General features: G+C 40.8%; 1 protein-coding gene across 1 annotated transcript in view; it reads right to left on the bottom strand.

Moving 5' to 3' along the window:
• The window catches only part of ZNF804B (zinc finger protein 804B), a 237,864-nt gene extending 215,796 nt beyond the window's left edge, over nt 1-22,068 (bottom strand). The window contains exon 1 of the mRNA XM_040549150.1: nt 21,961-22,068. Within this exon, the coding sequence (XP_040405084.1) occupies nt 21,961-22,068 (108 nt within the window). The remainder of the gene's footprint in view (nt 1-21,960) is intronic.
• Between the last annotated feature and the right edge of the window lie 4,058 nt (nt 22,069-26,126).

Here is a 26,126-nt window from a genome sequence, read left to right as displayed (position 1 = left end):
TCTCTTCCTTTTCTGTCCTATTAATCTGTCTCAACCCATGAGTTTTTACTTTTTTTTTTTTTTTTTTCCAGTTCTCTCCCCCACCCCACTGTAAGGTGGGTGAGCAAATGGCTGTGTGGTGCTTAGCTGCCTGCCAGGATAAACCACAACAGATAATGAGATAGTATCCCTAAAACCGGGGATGGACAGTATATGAAAATCATGAGTCCTACCTCTTGCAGAAGTATCTTTTTCTGAATCAGAAAGTCAAATCCGATGTCCATACAAGCTGATAGAGCTTTCTACTGGAGAGGTAAAGAAAGAAAGCAGGAAGATGCGAGTATGTATGGGGCATGAGACTTTCTTGCTTCTGTTCCTGCCTTTAACCTCAATATCTGTGGGCTTGACAGGCAAAACTTCTGCTAATGAGTCTGTACATTTAAAAGGGTCTATCATCCCGAAAAACAAATACAAACAAAAGACTGTGATAACATTATAGTTACCATGCTTTTTTTTTTTTCCTTTTTGAACAAGGGACTTAGTTTACACCTAATTGCAATTTTTATAGATAACACTTCATTAATTCTTGGAGTCTTCATTTGTCTGAGGGTGACAGCAGTACCCTGTAACTGCCAGACTGCAGAAAACAAAAGGACTATCTCAATACATAATGCAAGTCTGCCTGTTGCACATTTAACCAGCTTTGTGATTAGTCATTTTCCAGTTTTTCACTATCATGAGCAACACAGAGGTCTCTAGACAGCTCACCTCTCAGGCTAGCCTGAAGCATGTGCCTGCACTGAATTTCAAACTCAATCTGTTTTTACCTATTACTGTTTTCATGAAAAGCATTCTTACCATTTGAGCTGACTTCAGCAGCCTGCTGCTATTGATAATCATTACTGTCTGGGACACAAAGAAGGCACATTCACTTCCAGATTTCCTAGGTTCTTATTAGTAATGGCCCAGGAATGCAACACTTAACAAAATGAGATGTCTCTGGATAGCTGCTTTTGATTACAAAATGCTGAATCACATTTTGCTATCGTTTACATGTGTGCTACATAAACGGTTCACTGTCTGCATACTAATAGAGGTTGAACTTTTGCTTTCAAAGCCATGTCCTCACCACTCCAAACCACACATATCCCAAATACACGGAACAGCCAGCATTCTGTGCCACAACTGGCCTCCTTGCTCGCTGCAGCCTGTAAGGAGTTTTCCTGATGAATCTGATTTCAGCTTTTGTTAGCACAAAAAAAAAAAAAAATAAAAAAAAAAAAAAAAAAAAAGCCTGAAGGCTGTTTGTGATGAAAACTAATTTACACTTCATTCTGTTGCAAGTAGAAGTCCTGATGACTGGAGGGTATCCGTAGGGGTAAAGGGAGAAGTTCAGTGCAGTCCTCGGTGGAAAACCGTGGGAGACCTTTAAGGAAGAACTTAAGCTAAAGGCAGTGATCACACTGCAACTCTCTCACTGTGAAGCCTTAGGAAAAGGCTTCTGAACAGCAGATCACATATCCTAATTTGTTGCTTAAAGGGGTCTCAGCACAGACCAGAATACTTGCACCTTGTACAGTGCATTAATGAAACCAGGATATATCCACATAAGCTGGCCACAGTTTCTCTGATTATGGTTACATCTTACATCCATTAAAATCATGGCTTTCTGTTTGAGTCCATACCATGTATTCATATAATCTTTATTTATACGTAAAGGTAAAAGATACATGTCATTTCCACTAGCTGATGTTTAGACACCTGCTAAACTTGGGAAGAAAGCCTAAGCTTTAGAGCCCATCACTGCTCTGAAGCAAGGACGTTTTGCCACCTTGAAAAATAGCTGCTTTTGAAGACAGCATCTCCAGACACGATGACATCTGTAGCTCCTGAGACCATACCAAAGAAGGCAATGTAACAATAGGCAAATATTTATTCATTATTGTGCACTTTGATCAGAAAAAGGTGGGTGAGTAACTGAGAGTTCCCATTTTCAAAGATATCACAGATTAAAGAAAGTGCAGTTAAGAAAAAAGACAAATCAACCCCCTCATATTATTATTAAAAGTCAAATTTAATGAAGTTAAAAATGAAAGAAGAAAAACAAATAAATAAATAAAAATAAACTCTTAAGCACCTAAAAGAGATCTAAGGAGATTTTAAGCCCTTCAACTGATCAATCTACACCTGGAGGTAGCAAAACTGATACAAAAGATTGGCTAAGAAAACACCGAGAGCGCTGACCCTGCCCAGATGTGCCCTGTGTGCCAGGACCAAGCTCCCAGCTGAACTCCCCTGTTTCCTCAAAACCAGGCACTGAAATGCCTGGAGGAACAGGCTTAGCCGGAGTACTTGGTCAAATAAACACACACCAACATTGTTAGGTTTTGCGTTCAGAACACAACAAGAGTAGGAAGGCTTTTACACAATTCAGTGCTTAAAAAACTTCTCCAGAAATTGAGAGAGCTGTGTTCCGTGTTCTTCTAAGTGTGAAAAATAAATGAATGAATGAATAAAGTTATATTAAAAAAAAAATCAAAACACTGTCTACAACCTCCTGCAAATGCTCTAATCATCACACAGAACTTTGTACTCTAGGATTTTTCCTTTTTCTTTTTTTTTAATCTTACTGCCACTGTGAAAAAGGACAAGCTAAATAATTGTTCAGTAGTTTCTTCATCTCTAAAAATACATAGGTGCTTACTTCACAGAGGCACTGCAGGAATGCATTAGTTAATGTTAAAGCACTGTGAACAGGCAAGTGCAGTATAAATGCCAAGTTCTGTTACTACTACTAGTAGCAATAATAATAATACTTGTATAGCATCTTTCATCTGAGAATCACAATGCACATTACAAAAATCAGATATTAAGATGCTGTAGAGGCGGGTAAGCATTATCTACCTTTTATAGATGATGAAACAGGGGCTCATATCAGTTAATTGAATTGCCTAAAGTTATCCAAGGGAGGCAGGCACAGAGCCACAATAGTGCAAATAAGAGCTCCTCTGTCATCCCCAACCACTAGGAATTCTTTCCACTGTGTCACCTGTTTGCTCTCACATCGTTTTTATCAGCTGTCTTCAACAAGTAGTTTTCATTTCCTTTTATTTACCTCTTTACCTTTCCTATCATTATAAATTAAGGACACCATGCTAGCAAATATAACCCTGTCCCTTCAATTCTAGGATATGTATCATGTAGCACTATACAAATAATCCATGTACATGTAGTAATACCCGTTAACATTTATTCTCCTCATTCTTTTTTAATGTTTTGGTAAAGAAGTATATCACACACACACACACAAAAAAAATTAAAAAATTGAAATTAAAAAAAGGGTAAATTTTACAAAAAAAGAAGCTGTAAATAAAATCATTTGTATTCTTTGTGGTCCTAGAAAACAACACTCATATTTTATTAGTCTTACTTACACTTATTGATGTTGTTTCTTGAAAGAAGCGCTCTTCATTAGAGGGAGTTTCCTTAACACAATTTACTCGTTTGTCATTAAGCCAAAATTGCTTTAAAAAGTATTGTACAGGTGCTTGCACAGATGACTTCTTCTTTTGCCCATTTGTTAAGAGAGAGAGGATTTATTTATTTTTTTAATGACATGGAATTATGCCTATATGGCCAGGAAAATATTACATTCTACCACTCTGCACTAGTCCAGTCAGCAAGCTGCTCAAGAATGCACTTGTACGAGTGAGTCCCACCTGCCACTCTGGCTTCCGAGCTCAAGTACAGTCATGTACTGAAGGAGGTTACATGACACCAGACACATCTCACCTTGTAAACTCAAAGCATCTGATGTGAGACTGACTGTCCACACTGAATATGCAGGCATATTTTGTTTTTAAATAATACACAAGATATCAAAGGCCTACTAGTCTATCTTGATCTTATATAGATGACTACCACCTAACTTCTGCTAGGATTTTCTCCTTAATTAGCAAGTTCAATGTATATTATTTTATTTTATCTTTTTCTCTAAAGTCAGGCACTAGCTAGATAATATGTAGGTGCACATATAGTTTCACATATAGACAAAGGTAGAAATATTAAAATTATCAGATCCAGGATATGTCAAGTGAAGTAGATATGCTGCCACTAGATTCAGGTGAATATTATTAACACTGTTCTCACATATTAATCTGAGAAATTGTTATCCATACCTACCTATTAATATTAACATAAAATGAATTTATGGAAATGTAATATACATTTTTAACTCATACCTTCACTTTCCCTCACATATTCCTTCCCTCTCCAATAACAGTATTGCATTTTACAAGGAGATCCCATCTTTCTCCAGCTTTAGTGGAAACAGTTCCTTTTCCTATTTATATTGTGCCTTACAAACAGCCTCTTATGTTCCCACCTTCTCTCAAGTCCATTTCCCAGCTACTGCTGCATCATTCCACTCTGCCTGCACAGGCTGCTTCTTGCAGCAAGGGGCCACAGTGGTCTTGGTCTCCTTGTTCATCCTTTTCTCCCCTCCTGCTCTTTGCCCTTCCCCATTTAGCAGGCTCACCATAAGTGTGTGCGCTCTGCACTAAGCCATCATGCAACTTTCAGAGCAAAGCACACAGCTTTCTAGGAACAAGCAGGGAGATACAATGGAAGTAAGCAAACATTCCTTCATGCAGTCATTACCTTGCTTTTTCCCATCCTTTCCTTCTCCGATCTTGCTGAATGTATTTTTACCAAATTAATGCATAAAACAGAGGGAAAAAGAGGCAGTCAGATGTCCTCAAGGATTTCCAGTACTCTGAGAAAACAAGACCATATCCCTCCCCCTATCCTCAGGCTGCAGCGAGAGGGCTCCAACCAAATTTTGGTTCAAAGCTCTCTGCCGGGGAACATTCAGTACCTTTACTTCAAGCTGACTTAACAGGAGAAGTTAAGTCATTGTGCATGTGTAAAACACGTTGTTTTCCTTCAAGAGAGAACACAGCAATACTGTATTTCCAATTTTTAACTGTCTAACACTGCCATCATTTTGATACTTGTTTCTTTTGAGAGTAAAAAAAAAAAAAAAAAAAAAAAGTATTTACTAGGGGCAAAACAGTCACAAAACAAAAACTCTAAATAGATTAATTAACTGACATCTGCAATGTGTTTTGCATGTCTAATTTGGAGGAAAAGATAAATTAGCAAAGGTATGATAACCTTTAAAGGGATAGTGTTGGGTATCCTAGACCTTACACACAGTTCTTTGCCCTGATACATTTCATTACATGTTTATTTTCAATATATAATGGTACGAATTCCACAAATCCACTTTCTTTAACAGTGCCACCATCCAGAGTATGAACTCACACCACTTACAATATCCTGCATAATACAAATTTTAAAGTTTAAAACATATATTTCTGCTGATGATTCTGAACATTGGGTTACAGCTTCTAATTTTTTTATAGGAGAAGTCTGATCATACATCAGTATCACATTCCAAACACAGGCAGTGTTAACTAACTTTAAAGTTCTTTAAATATCTCAACCTTAAAGATCATTTAGAATGAACTCAGGTACATGACCATTTAACATTAACCTTGTTTGCTGTCAAGCCAAACCATGTACTAAGCAAATCCCCAATTAGCACTTTTTAGTACAGATGATATAATGATCTGAAAGTAATCTGACTTTTTGCTTCAGAAAATAATTGTAGGACTGGAGATGTATTTCTTCAGAAAACAAAATTGTTGGTAGAAATTTGGTATTATCTGGAGTTGGACTCGAAGATCCTTGTGGGTACCTCCAACTCATAATCATATGATTCCAACCCATATTCTATGATTATCTTCCTTATACAAGAATGTAATGTCTTGTTTTTGCCATTGTTTGTTGTTAATACTTATGCCTATATTTATTAATAATATGATTTTGTATACAATCAAACAAAATCCAAGGACCTTTTATGTGCCATTCATAAACCAAAATAACACCAAGAAATCTCAACTTTACCATATGCAGATCTAACACCAGAATTCTTGACTTCAGCATATGCAAATCAAGCCCTTAATCCACGTTATCCATCACTATATGTGCACAGCATAAAATTAATTTGAGTGTGTTAACTTTGTACTCTGTAGTAGTATTTATTCTTAAATCCCTCTGGCAGCACAAAATGTTGAAAGAGTAGGTGAGATGTGTCACTGTATGGCCGAGTAATTGTATGGGAGATTTTCCATAAACATTTTTACAAGAAATTTTACTGAAAATCATGAGAACCAAGCTCAGTAAAACTCCTTGAAACTATTACAAGAAGCACAGATTAATTCCTGTACTAGTTACAGGGGAAAAATAATGTACCTTTCCGAGCTCTCACTGCGTACAAATGCCAACCCTCCGTTCAGGGATGAAGCAGCAGCCTGCTGCTGCATTCTTCTCCCCAGCCTGCCATAAGCACTCAGAGCACCTGTGACACTTTGCCAATATTAACAAATGGTTCAGACATAAATTAATGCACATGTCTGGCTAAAAACTTTGCTTCCTAGGGACGTATCTACCATGAAAAGTTGTGATCCTGAAACTGAAAAGCTAATGATTCATTCCTTCCTTTGCACAAAATCATTGTCAGCACCATACCTGAAGAGGGTACCCTTGCTTTCCCTCACAAAAGCTGCATTTTTTTAGAATTTTAGTTTGTGATAAATACACTAAGTGTTCTAAACGAGCAACAGGTTATAGTTTACACAACTCTGAGAAAAAGACTGGAATTACAGTCATGCAAGGAAGACATTTACAGCACTAAACCAAATCACTTATCTGCATGCTGAAATCAGCCTTTGTTCCATTATATTGCCGTAACTCAGGCATACACACAGACTAAATACGCACAATTAACCCCCAATCCTACATAATGTGTATCTGTTCTACAGGTGTTTGGGGGGTGGAAGTAAGATCCAGTGCCAGTAGGATAAATATCATAATGAGACAGCAGAGTCCATTTCCGGTTGCAGTTGTAGACCAGTTCATCAACCAGCTAAAGAATGAGCGAGAATATCCTCACATACAACTAAAATTCCATTTTCCAAATCTGTTACTTCTTTGTGTCAATTATTTTAGATCTACTGTCATGCCGCAGACCTTTGGCCATGGATAAATGCCTTTTTTAGTATTGCTATCAGTATGCAAACAAAATCAATGGAAAAAAGGTGTCTATTTTTGCATATTTAGTTTCCCTTATTTTTCTGCCCCTTTTGCCTTCCTGAGGCAGTTCTCCACATCACCTCCACTCTGCTGAACCAGTGATGACTGACTCCTTGCACTTTTCAGAAAGGCAGAATGAACAATCCAGCCCTTCACAGCTCCATCTTCAATGTTGTCTTGCAGATCGCCTCCTGAACTTTTGGATAGAGACAGAGAAGTGACCATTTAGCTATCACCGTGCAGCTGGCATAACACTGCTGGCAGACATACCAACAGGAGGAAAATCAGAATTCCTGTGTATATACACCTCAGTTACAGAACTTGTAGCAGCTTCACAAAGTGTCTGGAATGCCTTTAGATGTAATTTTCCAGACTTGGTTTTCTAGTAGCAATTTCCAGACTTATCTGATCGTCACGTAGTATCATAATGGAAATACTTACTAACCGTGGATCATAAAGCAAGACACATCCACCTCTCACGTGCCTAATGGAGGCATCAACAGTTACACAATGGAATAAGACTACCCAAAGGTGAATCCCTCTTGCCTGGAAAAGCATCATGCTCAACAGCTTCTTTACAGACGATGATTGTTGGCATATTTCTAGTACATATTATGTTAGAGGAAGTTACCAGCATAGAAACACTGCAGTTCAAGAAGAAAACAAACAAAACAAAACAAAACAAATCCCTCATGGGGCAGTTAAACATACAAACCCAGAAATCCATCTTATATCGTTAATAAAAGATCGTGTGTTAGATTCCAAAATAAACCTAAAAATGACACGTCCTCTATAGGAAAATAATCACTGTGTCAACAGCTGTTGTTAACTAGCCTTGTCAATGACTTGTGCACAAAATATTAACAGCAGAGAACAGCTATTAGCCTAATATTCATATATTGAAATAATATTAATATATTCATTAATGTTAATTATTATGAGAATATTAAATCTGATTACTATTTCACATTACTGCTCTGTATTTCTAATTCAGCAAAAGTTGTGATTGACTTCTGTGGAGCTTTTTCTTTGCTGAAAAATTAAGAAATGCCTTAAATGTGTCTTTTACTTAGATCTGATGTAAGCCAACTGGAAATCTGGATCCTGAAAGCAAGTGGCACTGAAGTTAGCATGACGAGTATCTAAAATATAGTATAACACCACCACACAGTGAGTAAATCCAGAGTTGTCCTTCTTAACAAATATATCTATCTGTTATGAAGATAAGGAATGTGGAAGCAAGTTCTCAGTCAAACTGCATGCTCCCAGAGAAGTGTGCAAATCAAAGAGCTGCTAAGTAGCAAGAAAGGTGTTCTGGTCACTGTGTGAATATATATGCTATAGCAGCATGGCTTGTGATTTACCAGCATTGTTTGTCAATAAGTAGTACAGAAAAAAGAAAAAAAAAAAAAAGTCAGGGTACAGAGTCCAGCAAAAAGGAAAAGGTTTAATTTTTGGACTGTGGTTGCATTTTCCTTCTATTTAAACTCTGTAACTGAGTCACAGCAATGTCTGAACCTGGAGGTCCCAGTTAACTGGTATTCACTAACTTTAGTCAGATTACTTTCTAAATAAGGTTGAAATAAAATCTGAGGACCAGATCCACACTGGTGTAAATCAGCCTTGCAAGCTGCAATCGATTAACCACATTGATTTAAACAAGATAAAATCTTGCCCTGACCCAATGGCCTCTGGGCACTACTTCCTGTGCCTGCTGTGCCTGTGCATGTTAAGAATGCTTGGAAGAACTGTGAAAAGCACTCTAAGAAGCTCATTATGATTCACAAATATTCTCTAACCTGCTCTTTTTCTTTAAAGCTTATTGCCTGTGTAGTGAAGCTGAGCTTTATTCCATTCAGTTAGTATATGCATGTCACACTTACTGGTACTCTACCTATTAGAGGCACAAGGCTGACTTGTAATGGTGTTTGTAAGGAATGCAGCCACTCCATCTTGTCCACACCCGACTGCTACCAGGAGATCCAGCCACTACTCATCAATCTTGGGATGTCACAACACACTCCAAGGTACAGTCCTATCTTCAGCATATGCTAAGGGTGCTGGAGCCAAGGCTACACTCTAGTAACAAAGAGCCGTGACATGGGCTCAAGCACTAGAATGCAACTATCAGTATTCTTTTGTTCTTACAATGCTCCCCAGCACAATTTGGGTTATGGTCCCCATCGTTCTCTCAAGTCCATTTATAGTTTGGGGAACAACAGAGCATGGGCAGTGCTCCCAGTAGGTGGTTTGGAAAAGGGTCCTTTGTTTCAAGGTAGAAGAAAGAGTGTGGCCACGTGGGAAAGTGCTGTGAGTGCCTGTCATCTGTCTGTAAGGCTCTGATGCTTCTGCCTTCACCATGCAGACATGGCCATGCAATCCCACTGTCAGGGCCCTGGCCCCAGCACAGGCTCTGCTTTATTCTATAGAGAAGGTGAAGTCGGAGTTAACTGCCGAAGTGTTGTTAGGCCTCAACAGCTTCTTCTAGCAACTGTGCCCATGATGGAGTGCGAAGAGTGGGAAAGCAGAGGGCAGTCCTGCACCTACTCAGACACACAGAAATCTTATAACTTCAGGGTTAATCCATAATAGGCCAAACATCAATGCTGAGCAATCCCAAATGCCAAGATACTTTTAATACCCTAATGCCTTTCAAAAAACATCTGCAGCCTGATTCTGGCATGTCTTTGTGTTTGCTTTCTTCTGCAGGCACCTATGTGTTGCACAAGTTTCCCTCTGTACTACCTGATGTTATCTCAAAGAGGAAAGATGGTCTGAAGCTAAAAATCCTGGGCAAATGAATTGCACAGGCTTAAACACTAACTGTAGGATGACTCCAGCACATCCAGAATCTGAACAAGGTTCAAGACCAAGGCAGCTGAGACCAAGAAAGATTTACATGGAGCAAATATGCCTAGAGAAAGTGACTGCTGCTGCCCCCAAAATGCAAATGGTAGATATATAGTGTCTAGAAGAAATACAAAGTCAATCTTCATAGGCTGAGGATGTGATGTTCTGAGAACTTCAGGTTGCAGGGAGTTTCTCCAGATTTACACCACAGAAATGATACATGTTTGGGCTCATTTTCAGCTGGAGTCAGAGATGGTCCATTCACATAGGCATATGGGATTGATCATACATGGCAGAAGAACCCTAGGAGCAGCAACCTTCTCCCCATATAGGGGTGGGATTTCAACAGTTGAGAACAAAAGAAGGAAATTTTTTTACCTGCCTTTACTGGCAGAAATTTTGGTGCTCACGATGAGCTGAGATAGACACTTATACATCTCTGCCTGTCTCTCAAAAAGGGCTCAGGAACGTTCTCTGGCAATGGGGACAACTGGCACTGAACAGCCCATGTCAGTGCAGTTGAACATTCTTAGCTTCCAGAAGCAAGTATTCACATGGAAACTGTGTGCTGGCAGGGGTCCCTGCCCTACAGTAATTCCCAAACCCTCACCAAGTTTGGGAGAGGGCTGCTTGATCCATGCCACAAGTACACTGGAAACAGTGCTTACAATTTCATAGTCTAGATGATTAAACTCCAGTGCCTGGCACATCCCTGGTGTTGCTTACTAATACACATGCAGCCTTTGAGGCTCTGAGCCTCAGTGCTTTCTGTAGTGAACTCATTTACTTTGCAATTAACCTCTCCATTCCCATTTATTAGACTTCCTTCCTTTCCTCTTTCCAGTCACTTCTGAAAACCAAGTCATCTCCATGCCTGCCAGCAGCAATGCCTACACGCCTTTGTTCAGTGTCCTTCAGAGTTAAAGCAAGGATTCACATTTTTATTGTTTGTTTGTTCTACTCACTGTGAAGTACGGTGTACAATTGCAGCACTAAATCACTGTAGTTGAGGGCTCATTCTGTTCTTAATATGCAGATCTTATCAAAATATATTAGTACCATCAAGTAGAAAATTGACACCTCTATGTTTCTTCAGATACCACATATCCTTTATAACTCTGTACAAGATTTGAACCCTACAATTTATCATACGGTATGCTGTAATCAAAAGCATCAATCTTTTTAAGGCTGTCTAATGCCTAATGCCTACATTCACCATCCTTATTAGCCAGATGTTAGAAGTATAAACATAACTAAGTAAGTACATAATGATAGAAAAAAATAGAATTCCTTTTATGACATATAACATGCTCAGCAATACCTTTTTATTGTCAAGAGACAGTTCAGAGTAGCTTTACATATTTAAAACTCTTCAGCGTAAGGTACTACAATTACTTAATCAGATATTATTCTTAGCATGCAATCAGGAAGCCAATTAGGATCTATATAACTGCTCCCAGGCAAATGGAAGGGCAGGATCTGAACTTTACCTGTATGGACGTGGGAAGAGAGGCTGTCAGTGATTTATTGTAGTGGTGTTGATCTCACCCACTAACTCTATTTATTTGTTGTGGATTGTGGGCATGGGGCTGTTGGTGGGTTTGCATTTTTTTTCACTGTTCAAGATTACAGTATTGCTTGGTGCAATTATCAATCACAGGCTAAAATAGATTCTAAAAATACACATTTGGGGCACTTTTTAATAATAATTTTTTATTCAGACTGCTATTTGGAGTGTCAGAAATACAATATTACTGCAATTAGATATATTTGACAAAAAAAAAAAAAAGGAAAGAAGGAAAGAAAGAAAACTTGGGACAAGCAATGGTATTTTGATAGAAGGGAAAGGCATCCAAAGTCCCTCTTATCTAAGTTTACAGATGAAATTAAACTTGAAAAACTAGAAAAACTGTTTTTCAGCCTGATTGTTACTAAGTGTATACACCCAATAAACTTCATTTTCTATAGCTTAAAGAATGGGTCTTCAAGAATAGACAATGGAAACAAAACATTTTTGCTACGGATTTTAAGCACATTTCTCTGTCTTTGGTTTTATTGACTGCAAAGATTATGCAGGCGCTGTTAAGTCATTCTGTAAACTTGGTTAAACCCCTTTCAAGGAAACATTTTTTTTTTAACTTCTTGTGATTTGCTGTTTATAATAATCTCTTCTGATGAAAGTCATCAAGTATGCACAAGTATGCAAACCAACAAAAATATCTGAAGGCTGATTCACAACCCACAGATATCAAAATCAGTCACCTACAAAGTCAGAGATTATTTAAGGTGATGAAATAATAGTGTGAATAGATACCCAGGCTAGAAGACCTTCCCCTACTAGAAGTCATAATACAGCATGTGGCTCTATTTCAGCAATCATCTTTAGAAATATGTGCTTTATAGAATGAAATGCCCAATTCTGTCAATACCTCTTTTTTAAATAAAAACTACACAAAAGAAAACTTGTTCCCCAATAAGAAGAGAGCTCTGAACCAACCAGTGCTGCACAGATTTATTAACCTAGCTGAAAAGAAAGGTGGATCTTTCTCCACCAAGCATTAGCATTTTCAAATATGACATGTCCTCTAGGGAATAAATTTAGAGACAGATTTTTGTTTATTTTGAGGAAAGAGTTAACTTCTGAGATAAATAACTACAATGTTGAGTTGGTATTTTTTGTAGTTTAACTTCTAAAATGCACTTATTACAATGCTAAGCAATAAAACACGTATGTTGTACATATATGTCTACTAAAAAGTCCCTGTTCTACATGGTGTACAATACATTATGGTATTAAAAAGGTCTCCAGCAGAAGATATGAACAAAAGATAAAACCAGCAACTTTATGTACTCAACACTCATTCCAATGTCATTTTTATTTTATAAGATACGAATACAATTTCTGCATCAAAGAGCATGCATATGTGATTCTCTATTGATTATTAGTAACCACAAAAATTTATCACTCACTCCCAGAAAGAGAACTTTTTTAGTGTTGTTTATTTTGTGTGTAAATAGCTGTCTCCAGCACTGCTCAGCCTTCCTTACATTGCATCTTTGCCACACTGAATAAACAAGGATATATTTATCACTCCAATGAAAATTCAAAATCTTTGTATATAGTACTAACTTTTCTTGATTAGGCTAACTAAACTATCATTCCACATAGGTTTTAATATCTTTTTTTTTTTTTTTTGAAGGGAAATAGTGTATATCTAACACTAAAGAAGTCAAATGTCAGTGTCTACGCAGATGCATACAACATAATATCCTTAGACCTATATCAAGAAAGAACAGTAGTACAGCTATATAAGGTCTGCAGTTAAGCATTCAGACAGCTAGGAGAAGCTGCATATGTATTCAGTGACATTTACAGGATGCGTATTTATTATTTAATAAGCACAAACTGCATACACATCACATTGCGTGCTCTTGTCTTTTGCTTTATGGGGACCTGCATGACTGTGCTTTTTAATTTTGTCTTCTAAACAAGTCCTCAATTGCTGTTTGACAATTTCTGATCTGGTCCTCATCAGACAAGGGAACCAGATCTGCAGATCACCTCCCAGTAGTGAGGTGATGGCTATGTGCAGAGGTGCTGTTTGGTACAGACCTGTGGCCATGCAAGCTGTGGCCTTCCAGCAGATTCTGCTCCTGCACCTTCCAGCACAGTGGAGCAGTCAGAGCAGTATCTGGAAATAAGCAGAGCCCTTCCCACATGGAGAAATCCTTTTAATTATCCAGTCCACTGATCACCTGCCTTAGCCAGCATTCGGACCACAATGTTCACCAATCAACTGATGTAGGGATCATTGCAAATTCTTTCCCAGTCTACCTGCAATGCATCACCAGAAGCTTCTTGTGATCACAGGCAAGGGCTCAAAACATCAAGATTTGAACTCAGTTTTCCTGGTTAAAGGTGTCTAACGTAGGGTGGCATGATTACACAGCTTTTTCTCCTTCTTAGAACAACGTCCCCACAAAACATCGGTAGTCTGAGTTTTTCACACTTCACAAAGTCGTTCTTCCTCTGAAGATTTGATGGTAAGCACAGAGAACATGAAGATTTGTATAGACAAATTGTTTGCACTGATCACATATAAAAGCCACAGAAACTACTAAAATTAGAATTATGAGAAATTGAATATGAAAACTTTTCTTTGAAAATTATATTAAAAATGCATAGAACAACTTAACAACTATAAGAGTTTGCATTTCTAGCAGATCCACTGATCACAGTAGTCCTACAGATTTTATTTGTAATTTTAATTTACACCTATTCTGCGGATGGGATTTGTAACCCCAAATCCCATCTACAGATTATTTTGCTATCAAAGGTTATATTTTAGGAAGTCCTGTTCTTATGCTTTCCAATCTAGTTTCACAAGCCTTTCTAACATGTTACAGTCTAAGCTGGAAATGCAGGCTGCAGATATACAGCCGATTACAACTGAGAATTTCCTCAACAACATCAAATACTTCTCTCCTATTCAGTCTGAGTAGAATATAGATGGAATATTTCTGTTGACACAAATGCACTAAATCTGTTTTAGAATGTGTTCCAGGCAAAACATCAGTTGAAAAATTGATATCAACTAGAGTTGATTAATGTATGAATTGTTTCAGAGCTGCATGCAATCTCTGAGCAATAGTTTTATTTCTTTACTTGAACCAGCTTGCCAATTAACATTATGCATAACTATGAAACTGGGACAAAATTCTGATGATGATGTTTACATCTTATCCAGTATGCACATAAATTTAGTAAAGTATAAAAAATACAAAAAAAAAAATACAAAAAGCTGTCATTAAAGTGTCTTACAACTGGGTACAGAACAATACATTCTGAGCAGTGAACAGCATTTTCAGGCATGTGTACATACGCCATGACAAGTCTGTTACTCATGCGCAGTAGTTGATTGTACAAGACAAGCAGTCATACGTGCCCACATAAAATACAGAAATGCAGGAGTGAACTCTGGATACTACCTCTAATATTACAGTAGCTACCCCTGGTACCATTTATGTAGATTATCATCATAAACCAAGTTACTTGAACTCTGTTCATACACTGTTTTGATGGTTCAAAGGTTAAAAGCAGAGCTGTTTAAATCTTGATAAAAACAGTGTTTCCAACCGTTGACAGGAATGTTAAATTGCTGTTTTGAAGGATGTATTTATCGCTATTCAGAAATGTTTGCACACATGAAGTTCAGCATGAAAGTATATTTGCAAAATGTTTTTCCCCAGTGAAGACCACTGAATTCCTTGGATGAACAAACTAGATTCTTAATGATCCTGAGTGTTAGGTTGGGAATTCCAGTTCTTGCAGCCCATTTATGCATCTGTACTTGTCTTCACCATTGGCTTGATCCTGTAACAAACTTCATTTGACCCTTTAAATAAATTATCCCTGATACTTTATTATCTTACTGTGATATGAAAACTTTCACAGTAATATCATAGATGTTGAGCTCCAAAAGAAGGATTGCAGCTTCTGCTGTATGTTTTAACAATTGTGATGCACTGTCTTCGAGAGTGAAGACCTTGAGGGTATCACAGAGGATGTATCCATATAAGAAGCAAGGCTTCTAGAGGAGGATAGAAAAATAAAACAACAAAACTAATTCTCTCACAGTGTACTACCAATGGCATTTTAAAAAAGCAGTATCTCAGTGTGTAGTTAAAAACATTTTGCATTTCCATTTTTTCCACAGAAAAGTCAACATTTTCCATGCAGGAATAATTTTCCACACAGTTCTTAACACTCCCTACAGATTTCCTAATACTATTGAGAAAAAAAAAAATTACATTTGTAGGTAACAATGATTCAGTCTTCTAAAATAATCAGCTGAGATGTAATAAAAAGACTTAACAAATGTTTGTGTAAAGCGTTAAATGTAAAGGGTGAAAAAAAAGCCTTGTAGCCAGAGGCTATACAGTCTATCAGGGAAAGACATCTTAGGGGAAAAATACCTACATTCTGGCCAGTCTTTAAAAACCTTTCACTTCCTTCTCCACTTAGAAAACTTTTGCAAGAAGTTCTTGCAAATTCTTTTTGGTAGGAATAAGTATATTCAGATTATGTGATTCTTTTGACCATGATTTTTTATGCAAGGAGATTCAGGTGAAATTGTTTGTGTAAATAAAGTTACTTACTTTACTTAACCCTTCGGAAATGAAAACAATACACCCTCTGAGCCAGGGTGAGGAGCTGAGACTTCTTCCCCAGTGCAGGCAGGAGAGCCCTGGCCATAGACAGCACCAGTGGGTAGGAGTCCAGAGAGCAGGAGAACACGCAAAGGAACAGCCCCGAACACTTACAGCTGTTAGCAGCTAAACCCACTGTCTGCAGAAGCACTCATTTCACACACAAAAAAATCCTCTTTTCAAACTTGCACACAGTGCAGAATAAAAACAAATAAATTGCTATACCCTGGGTGAGTAAAATGTGATTGAGCTGCAAGTGAGGATGCAAATGGATGTAGCAGCAATGTCTCAGTTTGGAAGTAATCGACAAACAAGCATTGCCACATGCAAAATAAGAGAGAAATCAATCTAGTTTTAAGAACTCAATAGAGGGACCAATAAAAATATTAGACTGCTGGAAGGGCACAGTAAAACATAAAGCACCTGTTTAACATTACAGCTAATTGTGGGTGAAGGAAATGGCCCCAGCAGAAATTGGTTGAAGACGATTAAATTTGATTGTAATGTTATATCCAAAGTGTGATGCCCACTGACGGAATTGGAAACAAAATATGCTCAAAAGTTGTAGACAGCACAAAAATAGTTTTAATACAACGATCGAGCAGCAATGCTACATGTGGCTAAAACACATTAATGTATTTTCTGAAGGTTTGTTTTTGCCCTCATGCACTGCAGAAATCCCCAGAAAGCACAGTAATAAGGACCATAAAGTTAGGAAATAAGTTCACCTCCAAGTTTAGCGTGGGCTGCCTGAATATTTACATTCTCCAGCATTAGGGTTGGTAGGAAATACACTCAGCCCACTCTAAGAAGTGAAGTGCCCAGAAGCAATGATTTTAGAAATAGGTGAACCAGGGTGACCCTCCCACATCTGTGTCTCTCCTTCATGTGTGTGCTGCTGTGCACAGGCAGATGCAGTATCTGTTCTATGTATCTCAGGGTGCAGTGTCTGCACTATGCTTTCAGCAGAGTGCACGGGATTCCCCCCGGCCTGTGATCACCTCTGCTCGAGGCAGCTGCCAGAGACTTTTGACACATATGAATGAAAGTATCACTTTCTGTTTCCTTTCCTTTTTTTTTGTTTTGTTTGTTTCCTATCTACATTATTTTCAGTAGTTTTTTGGTGTGTTTTGTTTCTGCTTCCCTTCCAACAAAGCTAACCAAACTAGGTTATTTATTGGAGCCTCTGGTTTGTTACCAATCACTTCTTACTATGTTTCTTGAAGTTTTGCTTCCTGTGCTCCCTCCCCAGTAGTGCCTACAGCACAGCCTACTCCTCTGCTTTTGGAGCTTTTGAGGGTACAGACACAGCACTGAGGGACAAGAGGTTTGTGATCAGAGACTCCCAAGCTATTTGGTCTTCTAGCTAATCACCTGGACACACAGTGGCTCCCTCCTTTTAATCTGCTGCCACCTAGACCACATTTCATATGATACACATGCACCATATCTAGCTTTCACATCGCTTTCTCACAACCATTCTTGGCACACCTCTCTCCTCGCTGCTGGCAAACACCAAACTCACATTATTCATTCCAAACTCAGTCTTGCTAGCATTTCCCCCTAAGACTCAAGCAGATAGGGAGAGCTGCTTGTGCCGTGGCCTTGCTGTTCCCTGCTTACAGTACCCAATTCCTCAACCACCCCTTCAGTTTCTAAGAGGTTTTCAAGAGCCCGGTGTTGCTATCCACTACGGAGAGTAATAAGGTGCTACTCAGTCCTGGTTACACTTGCTTGGGTGCTGGAACAGCATGCTTGTGGCTTGGTATCAACTAACCAGTCATTACTTCCAAGTAGCTGCAAGGTGCTTATTTATTGCTACTGGAACCTCTGGACACGGGGCAAGAGCTGTGCTGTTGAAAAGATAGCTCTGTGCAACACAGGAGCATTTCCCACCCCCCACCCCCCAAAGAAATTAGGTAAGCCCTAAGTGCAATAGAGCAGCTGCTTGACAGCCTTATTAGAAAACAGCATAAAGAAGTATGTGAAAAATATTGTATTCATCTGAAGCTGCAGGGAGCAACGGAAGGAAAATAATTAGCCAAGTCAGAAACTGGCTAAGGCACTGGCTTTTCTGAGTCTTCTATTTCCTTCAAAAAAACAAAGGGGTCTTTAAATAACAAGTAGTAAATGAGACTCTGTTTACAGCTCACCTTAAAAAGCCATAAGCAGAGCAGTGCACCCTAATAATATTGGCTCTGAAGTGATTCAGAGGCAAGGGGGCCATCTGCTGAATTCCTGGTACCATTTTCTTCTGTATCCTGGAAGATTTTCTCTGAAAGTTTCACAACCAAGTCCTCTTCAGTGCCAGCTTTGCCAGGCCTGTGAGGTGTGACAGTACACCTCTGAGCAGGTTTGGCTGCCAGTGAGCATTACAGCATATTTGCCACAACTGCAGAAACTACAACCAGCATGCTGATCAAGGTAATCTGTTCAGGACTCAAAAATCCTGCAGACAACATCACGGGCTGAAATTAATGCAAGATCTTTGCATTATAATGCCTTCCACTAAACAGAAATTTCAGAGTCAGAAAGCTTTCTACCGCTTGCTCGCAATATGTTCATGAACTTAACTTTCCAGGCAAAACCAAAAAGCTTCAGCACAGAATCACTTCTCTAAAACAAGTGGCTTCTTTCTTCAGCTTAGTGCCCTTCCCTCCCAGCAATGCTGGCACCATGGTCAAACTCTGAACCCCCTTTCCAGTGCAAGTCTATCACAACACTGTGGGTACGTGAATCACTAGGGCCTGCTTCTAATTCCACTCTTTGTAAATTCATCATCGCTAACTTCAGATCTCAACATCATAACTAGTTCCTTTTCCCATGTGCAGAAACGGGAAAAGGGAAGGTGGAGTTTTAAAGTGATCTTATGACAATGTCACCACACATTCACATGCCCAAATGGAGTTCAGTATCTCTGTAGTCTTCTGTATCTTGCTCTTAGTACTGCTACAGCTAAAGGTCTCTCTTTAGACCTGGAAGAAGGACGTGATTTGTTTCTAACACAATAATCGCAAAGTATGCTAAATAAATATTATGGGAATATTCAGACTGAAAAATCCTTGTTCACATAGCCATGAAATTTGATAAAGGTATTTAAAATATTCACCACTGTTCTCATTTCTGAAAGCATAGCCTTAAGTCTACTGACATTTCATGGTCTGTTAATACAACACTTTAAATATAGAAAGATACACATTATACATTAAAAACTTTGTAGACTCATGCATAAGATAGCTCATAGTGTACAAATATAAGATTGTTTAATGGTACAAGCTATAACATTTAATCTTCAAGGCTACTTCCAAGTTCAGCTTTTTAAAAATGACTGAGACATAAACTGTATCTTTCAAAGTTATAATCAGGAGGTATTAAGTGAATAATAATTATAATAAATTAAAAAAAAAAAGGCGCTATAAATAAATGCCAAATGTTTATGACTTCTTAAGTATACAAGTGGTCCCAAGTTTAACTCATAGCTCATTGCTAAAGAAAATACAAATAGTTGGAGGGTTTGTTTGTATGGTGTTGGTTGTTGTTTTCATGCTCAAAACAGTTTTACTACCTCAATTAGTACTAAATTCCACTATGCATGACTCCACATCCACAATATAAACATGTATCCAGGTGTTGTTGTTCACTGTTCTCAATTTCATACACATTGATGAGCAAGAAGGATATGGTCTGGAAAGTAAAAAATTTGTAGGCACATACAGATTACTCTAAAGAATCACTGCTTTCAGGATTTAATAGCACACTATTATCTAGTTTGCCAACAAAGCATTCCTTATTTTTCACCTGAAACCTGGACTTCCACATGAAAACAGCACATATAAAAGCAGTAGTAATATCAAATATCAAACACTTAAAAGTAAGAGTTCTAGACCTACAGTTACCCAGCATTAATAAAACATCAATTTATCATGTACCTCTATTCCTGTCACTACTCTGGGCTTAGCCTATCACCTCAAAGCCTGACTAGCTTCAAATAGTGGTCACTAAAAAAAAGAAAGAAGAAAAAAAAAGTGTACAAAGAAGTGAAAGTTTTCCCTCAGTAATTCAGAATGAAAGCTAAGGAGTACTAAAACTTTTTTTTTTTTTTTTTTTTTCCTACAGAAATGGTCTAAAACCATGTAAAACATCTCAATTCCTGGTCACATGAATCTCAAGACCAGGAGAGTCTGTCCTCATGAAAAGCAATACAAATTGGTCTTGCTACTTGTTTCAGACCCTGGAAAGCTCCCAAGAAAGCAAGTTTTTATGTAGTGAACCTGAGCTTATTTTCAACTTTTACTTTTTTTTTTCCTTTTCCACACAAAAAAAAAAAAAAAAAAAAAAAAAAAAAAACTTGTATATATATATATAAGAAAAATCAAAACGAATATTTCTTGTTTTTTTTCCTCTGGTATTTGCATTTAAGCAAAAATTCCTCCCAGCTGTTGACAGAACTATCTCAAAAATGATGATGTGCTAGTGAAGTCAGCTCATTTATCTCATTAAGTGTTTAGGCTGAAGGGAGTGGTGCACATCCTCACTATGCAGTGTGAAAGAAAGGCAAAGAAGTTGGAAAGGATTTGAGACATAACACTATTTTCGGCACAGCAATTCCTGACATCTCCCCTTGACTTGAACGCCAGCTGTTGAAGTTCTGCTAGACACAAAACACAGATCCGCAATACAAAGTATTTACAATCAAGCATCTTCCTGCTCTAAATCTTTGAGGTCTTTTCCTCTCTACCTCGGATTTGGGGCGAGATCTCGGTTAAGGTCTGGCGCCGACCTCTCCTGCGTGCGGGAGGTTCCACGCACGAGGGTGGCTCAGCCCCACGGGTCGGAGAGCACGGGCACAGCTCAGCCAGGGGCTGCGGGATGGGACCCGCGGTGCAGATTCAGTGCACTGCACACGAAGGTTGCAGCAGGGCAAGGGACAGCACGACAAGGACCCGCAAGCTGCCGTAGGACGACACGGAGGGGGTTTTAGCTGTGCACCGGGATGCTGTCACTTCACTTCGCGCCACCACCGACAGCCGAGAAACGGAAAGCAGAGACTTTGGCGTCACACGCAGTTCCCCAAAGGCGTTTGGGGTGCAGGTGTGATGGGACCGAAGCAGAGGGACCACCGGTGCTGGCATCCCCGGCACCTCACCAACTCCGGTAGCGGGGACAACCCGCGAGTATTTCGCATGTTCAGACCCGGCACGCTGACGGGGAGAGCTGCACCCCAGCCGGGGGGATTTTGGGGTGCTGCCACCACCCTCGGTAGGCGGAGGAGAGGCTGCATCGCTCCGGCTCCCCGGGGACACCCCGATCACTGCAGCTCCCCCCGCGCCCCCCGGTGCCCTGCAGCGACCCGCGGGGACCGTCCCCAGCAGCCCGGCGGCTCGGGGCCCGGCGGGACCTCCCCAAACTCCCCCACGCTCCGCTTAGGGTCGGGTCTCTCCGGGCAGCTCACAGCACCCCAACGGCACGAGTTCATCCATCCCTGCAGCCGGCTCGGCTCCCCCAAACCTGTGCCAAGGCACCAAGCCCCCGCTCCCGGAGCATCCTTCACCCGCGGAGCCTCTCCAGCGACCTCTCTTCGGGGGGAAGCCGCCACTCAGCGCCACCCCCGCGCCCCCTTCCCCTCAAGCCCCCCACGGAGAAACTTTTCGAAGCCTCCCGCCCCACACCCCCGTCCCCGTGCCCCCGTCCGGCCTCCCCCACCCGGCCCGCTCCTACCGTGCGGGGGGCAAGGGAGGGAGGGAGCGAGGAGGTGGACGTTACCGGCGAGCGGGCGCCCTTCTTGCGGAGCGGTCCCCTGAAGACGCCCTTGATGCCGCGGTAGTGGCCGTTGCTGAGGTGCCGGGAGCTGATGACCAGGTAGCACGCCATGCGGGGCCCCGCGGCGGGGGGGCGGCGGCGGCCCGGCTCCTCCTCGGCGGCGGCAACGGCGGCGGCGGCGGCGGCGGTGCTACCCCCGGCGGAGCGGCAGCCGCCCGCATGAAGGAGCGGCAGGAGGCAGCGCAGCGGCGATGTGCCCCCCCCCGCCGTCTCATCCAGCGCCCGGCTGAGCGCGGCCGGCGGCGGGGCGCGCTGAGGGCGGCGGCGGCGGCAGGCAGCGCGCATCCGAGGGGGCGCGGGGGCCAGTCCGCATGCTGCTCCGCTGGCAGGAGACGGGCCCGGGGGGGAAGAAGGGCAGAGCGCAACTTGCACACTCCGCCGCTGCCACGGCCCCTTCCCTCCTCCTCCTCCTCCTCCTCCTTCTCCTCCTCTTCCTCCACCTCCTCCCCCTCTTTCTCTTCAGAGCAGGCCACCAGCAGGCGAAATCCGGCGGGGAGTTTCTCCGCGGCAGCTCCCCATGGCTCTCTCCCTCTGCCTGGAGGCTGCAGCCCCGCCGCACGCCTCCTCCCGGGCCGCTGCTGCAGTGGGCGCCGCGTCTCGCCGCGCCTCGCCTCGCCTCGCCCCGCCGGCGGGAGGCGGGGTCGGGACGGCCGGGGGCTGCCCGGGGGGCGGCGGTGGGGAGGGGGGCTTTGGGGTGTTGGGGGGTCTGGGGGGAGGTGTTGTGTCCCGCCGACCCGGGCCGGGTAGTATGACAGCGGGTGGATCGGGCTGGGAAATGGGGACCCCGTCCCCCCTCCCCCCCGCCTCCTCTCCTTCATCATCCTCCCCTTCTTCGCCAAACTTTTTCGCCGTCGGTGGCAGGAAGATAGCGTCCTACATCCCCCATCCCCGTCCCTATCCCCATCCCTATCCCTATCCCCATCCCCATCCCCATCCCCATCCCCATCCCCGCAGCCCCGGGACCAGGAGCGGGCACCGGCCCCGGCACAAACGGGCTTCTGGCCGTGCTCTTGTGTGCATCGCCCCTCCTGAAAGCCCGTGTATTTGGGCTTGTGGTGCAGTTTGGGCTTGCAAGGGTGAAATTCCTCCACCACTAAACGACCGAAACAGGTTGTTCTTCTCCCCTTCTGCTGGAGAGGCGCACTGAGTCTCAGACCTGCCGATGCAAACTCAGCTCCTTTTCATCAGGTCACAAGTATCGTCTCTGCTCTGCTACTTAGTAAGTCGATAAAAATAATCGATAAATCACCCAGCGTTCGTAGTCACCTGCAGATCTTTCATTTCTTCCAAGTAGATTACTTTAAACTGCAGATAACACGAATTTCAGATTTTTTCATTTAATCCCGTGAAAGCCTTTTTTTTTTTCAGATATTTAGTGAATGAAACTAATTTGAGCCTCTAAAGAACTATCTTTCTATGAACATAACACAGATTTAAATTAAAAAGAAAATCTCACACAAGCCACTGAACTGTATAGATAAAAAGGTCATGAAAAATCAAATGTCAGATTTGGGCTGTGTATGTAAAATAGTGTTGCACAGGCTCAGTATAGAGTGTTTCACATAAAATGTGATGATGTGTATATATGTACATATATACAAATGGTCAAGTATATTACTACATATTTTATGAATAATTATATGATGTTACAGGGAAAACAAAATATATGTGAAGTTAGAATAACTAAAGCTGGAAGTAACATATTGAGAACATCCTTATGTTAACCATATTACTTTGTTTTCCTATATATATATATATATATATAAATAATAATAATAAGCTGGGGGATGGTATCAAATTAAGCTGATAAAAAGCAAGTGCAAAATAAACCAGAGGACCTCACTCTTCATGTCACGGGTAGCTGTGCTGTGGAACTCCTTGCCAAAGGGTGTTGTAGCAGATAGAAGATTAAACAGATACATGGGTCTGTGGCCTGGGACCAATACGCTGCCCACAACAGGCATGTGCAGGACTTCTCTGAAATAAGCATTTACACTGAAAAGTGGCTTTTTAAAAATGACATTACCATACCAAAAAAAAGTTAGCCGCTGTTAACGTGGAAGCAAAAATGAACTTTTATGACGAGTTCCTCCTGCAAGTCCTGCAAGTGACTGACTCGAAATTTATCTTTGCTGGCATAAAATTTATAGATTTTGTTAACTACAAGTTTCTTTCTGAAATTACTGCTTCACAGTCCTGTTAAAGATAATGGTATTAACTTCAGCTTGATTTTGGCCTGCAGCTTGACCTTCTGACTCCAAAGTGAATATGCAGTGTAGGCGGTAAAGACCAGCATCTTTTCTCTCTGACAGTGTAATGAACTTTCCAAAACTTTGCTTCTCTGCGATGCAGCAGTTGTTTCTCAGAACAGAAAAAAATTCACATCCTTGCTAAACACCATGCAAAGAGGTCTCAGTTCCTCTTCTGTTGTGAAGATACGGAAAGTCCTTTGTTCCGTGGAGCTGATGTTGTTCTACTATGTACAGAAGAACTGCACCACAAGCATGCAATGGAGATGTGTGTTGCAGCTACACAGATAGCCTGGCCGGTCTGTGCCACCTGCAGAGAAGCTTCAACGCAAACCAAAACTCTGCAAGAGCTCTGCTGTAGTCTAAGGACAGTATTTTACTTCTTAAACCTATAGAGTCTTCCACAGTTCATTTACTAAGATTGTATGAAAGGGAAATGATTTGCCCCAGAGTAGACTGCACAGTACTCATTTTATCCTGCTGAGAAGGATGATGTGCTCAATTGACCCTGCTGTGAAAAGTAGAAGTCATTTTAGGCTCACTTCACTTTGCAAACCCAGGGGAATAGTTACTATGACCACCAATCTAATTTATAAACAATCTGTAGGACACAAGCCTCAGAAAATGAGATTAAGAGTTGTCAAATGGAACGATTAGGTATTAATTATAACACTCCCTGAACATCTCCCCAGGTCTCTGGAGATACTGCACCTTCTTCTCTTTCATCACAGGTCATGTAGAAATATGAGCCTTAACTATTTGTAGTTTCTTCTGGGTCCAATCCTTCACTACCTTAGATCTCATAAAGTAATTTTCAGCTGAGCAGAGTGCATGTAAAATATTGCCTTTCAAAGCATTATGTTTTCTTTGCAGAAATGTTAGTGACTTTTCAAGATGCCAGGAAGTGGAGAAGCAGGTCGGCTGTCACTAACAGATGATGATCAGAATAATGAAATGTTCTCCAACTCCTCTATCCTCTCAGTTTATACAGGTTTTTATAATTAATAAAGACTACTTAGCATTTATTGCCCCAAAAAAGTCTGTAAGCATTTTCTAATTATTCTTTGTAGGGATTGTCCTCATGGCACAAAGTGGTGTCGAATTGAAATACCCAGACCAGATCTAAAGCTGCTACTTCTGACATAAATATAATCTGAAAATCAGGCAGCAGAGAATGATATTAATGTAGTCATATTACTTTTAATGGAGGAGCTAATTCATGTGCTTCTTCTTGGCATTAAACAGTACACTATAGACATACCCTTAAAATCTTGTCAACACTGAATTTTATTTAAATTTTATTTCAAGTATTGCTCCTAATGTGAGTTCCATCTGCATACAGATCCCATTACTCTGATATTCTCTGCTTTATAGGTAAAACCTGCAATCAACATGATTTGACGACTGCCAACATAATCACTCCTCAGTGTGAATATAGGCTAGATCCACTCAAGAGCCCCAGTCCTAAAATGCCTTTCCACAGCCCTTTACTGTGCTCAGAAAGAACAAAGACATCCTTCCCCATGCCTCCAACCATGAGAAAATTCAAAGAGCACAAAGAATATCTTTTGGCACTACACCTTTCAAAATTTTACTACAGCAATCAAACAAGAACAGAGTGTGTAGACACAGCTTCACTGCTGTTTCACAGTCTGGTTATTCTCACTTGAGTTAGTTTAACATGAGATGTTTTCCAACGCAGAAGAACCCAAATGAACCCTGCAGTAAGAACATCCCCTGATACTGATGTGATTTTTACAAGCAGTCTTCCTCACAGCACTGAGTGAGATAACTTCTTGGCAAGACAATTTGGGTATAAGAATACTCAATGAAGTTATTGACAAGCAGTGGCTTAGTGTA

Source organism: Cygnus olor, chromosome 2, assembly GCF_009769625.2.
Source record: "Cygnus olor isolate bCygOlo1 chromosome 2, bCygOlo1.pri.v2, whole genome shotgun sequence".
In the NCBI taxonomy this organism is placed as follows: Eukaryota; Metazoa; Chordata; class Aves; order Anseriformes; family Anatidae; genus Cygnus; species Cygnus olor.
This window is presented reverse-complemented; position numbering and strand designations above follow the sequence as displayed.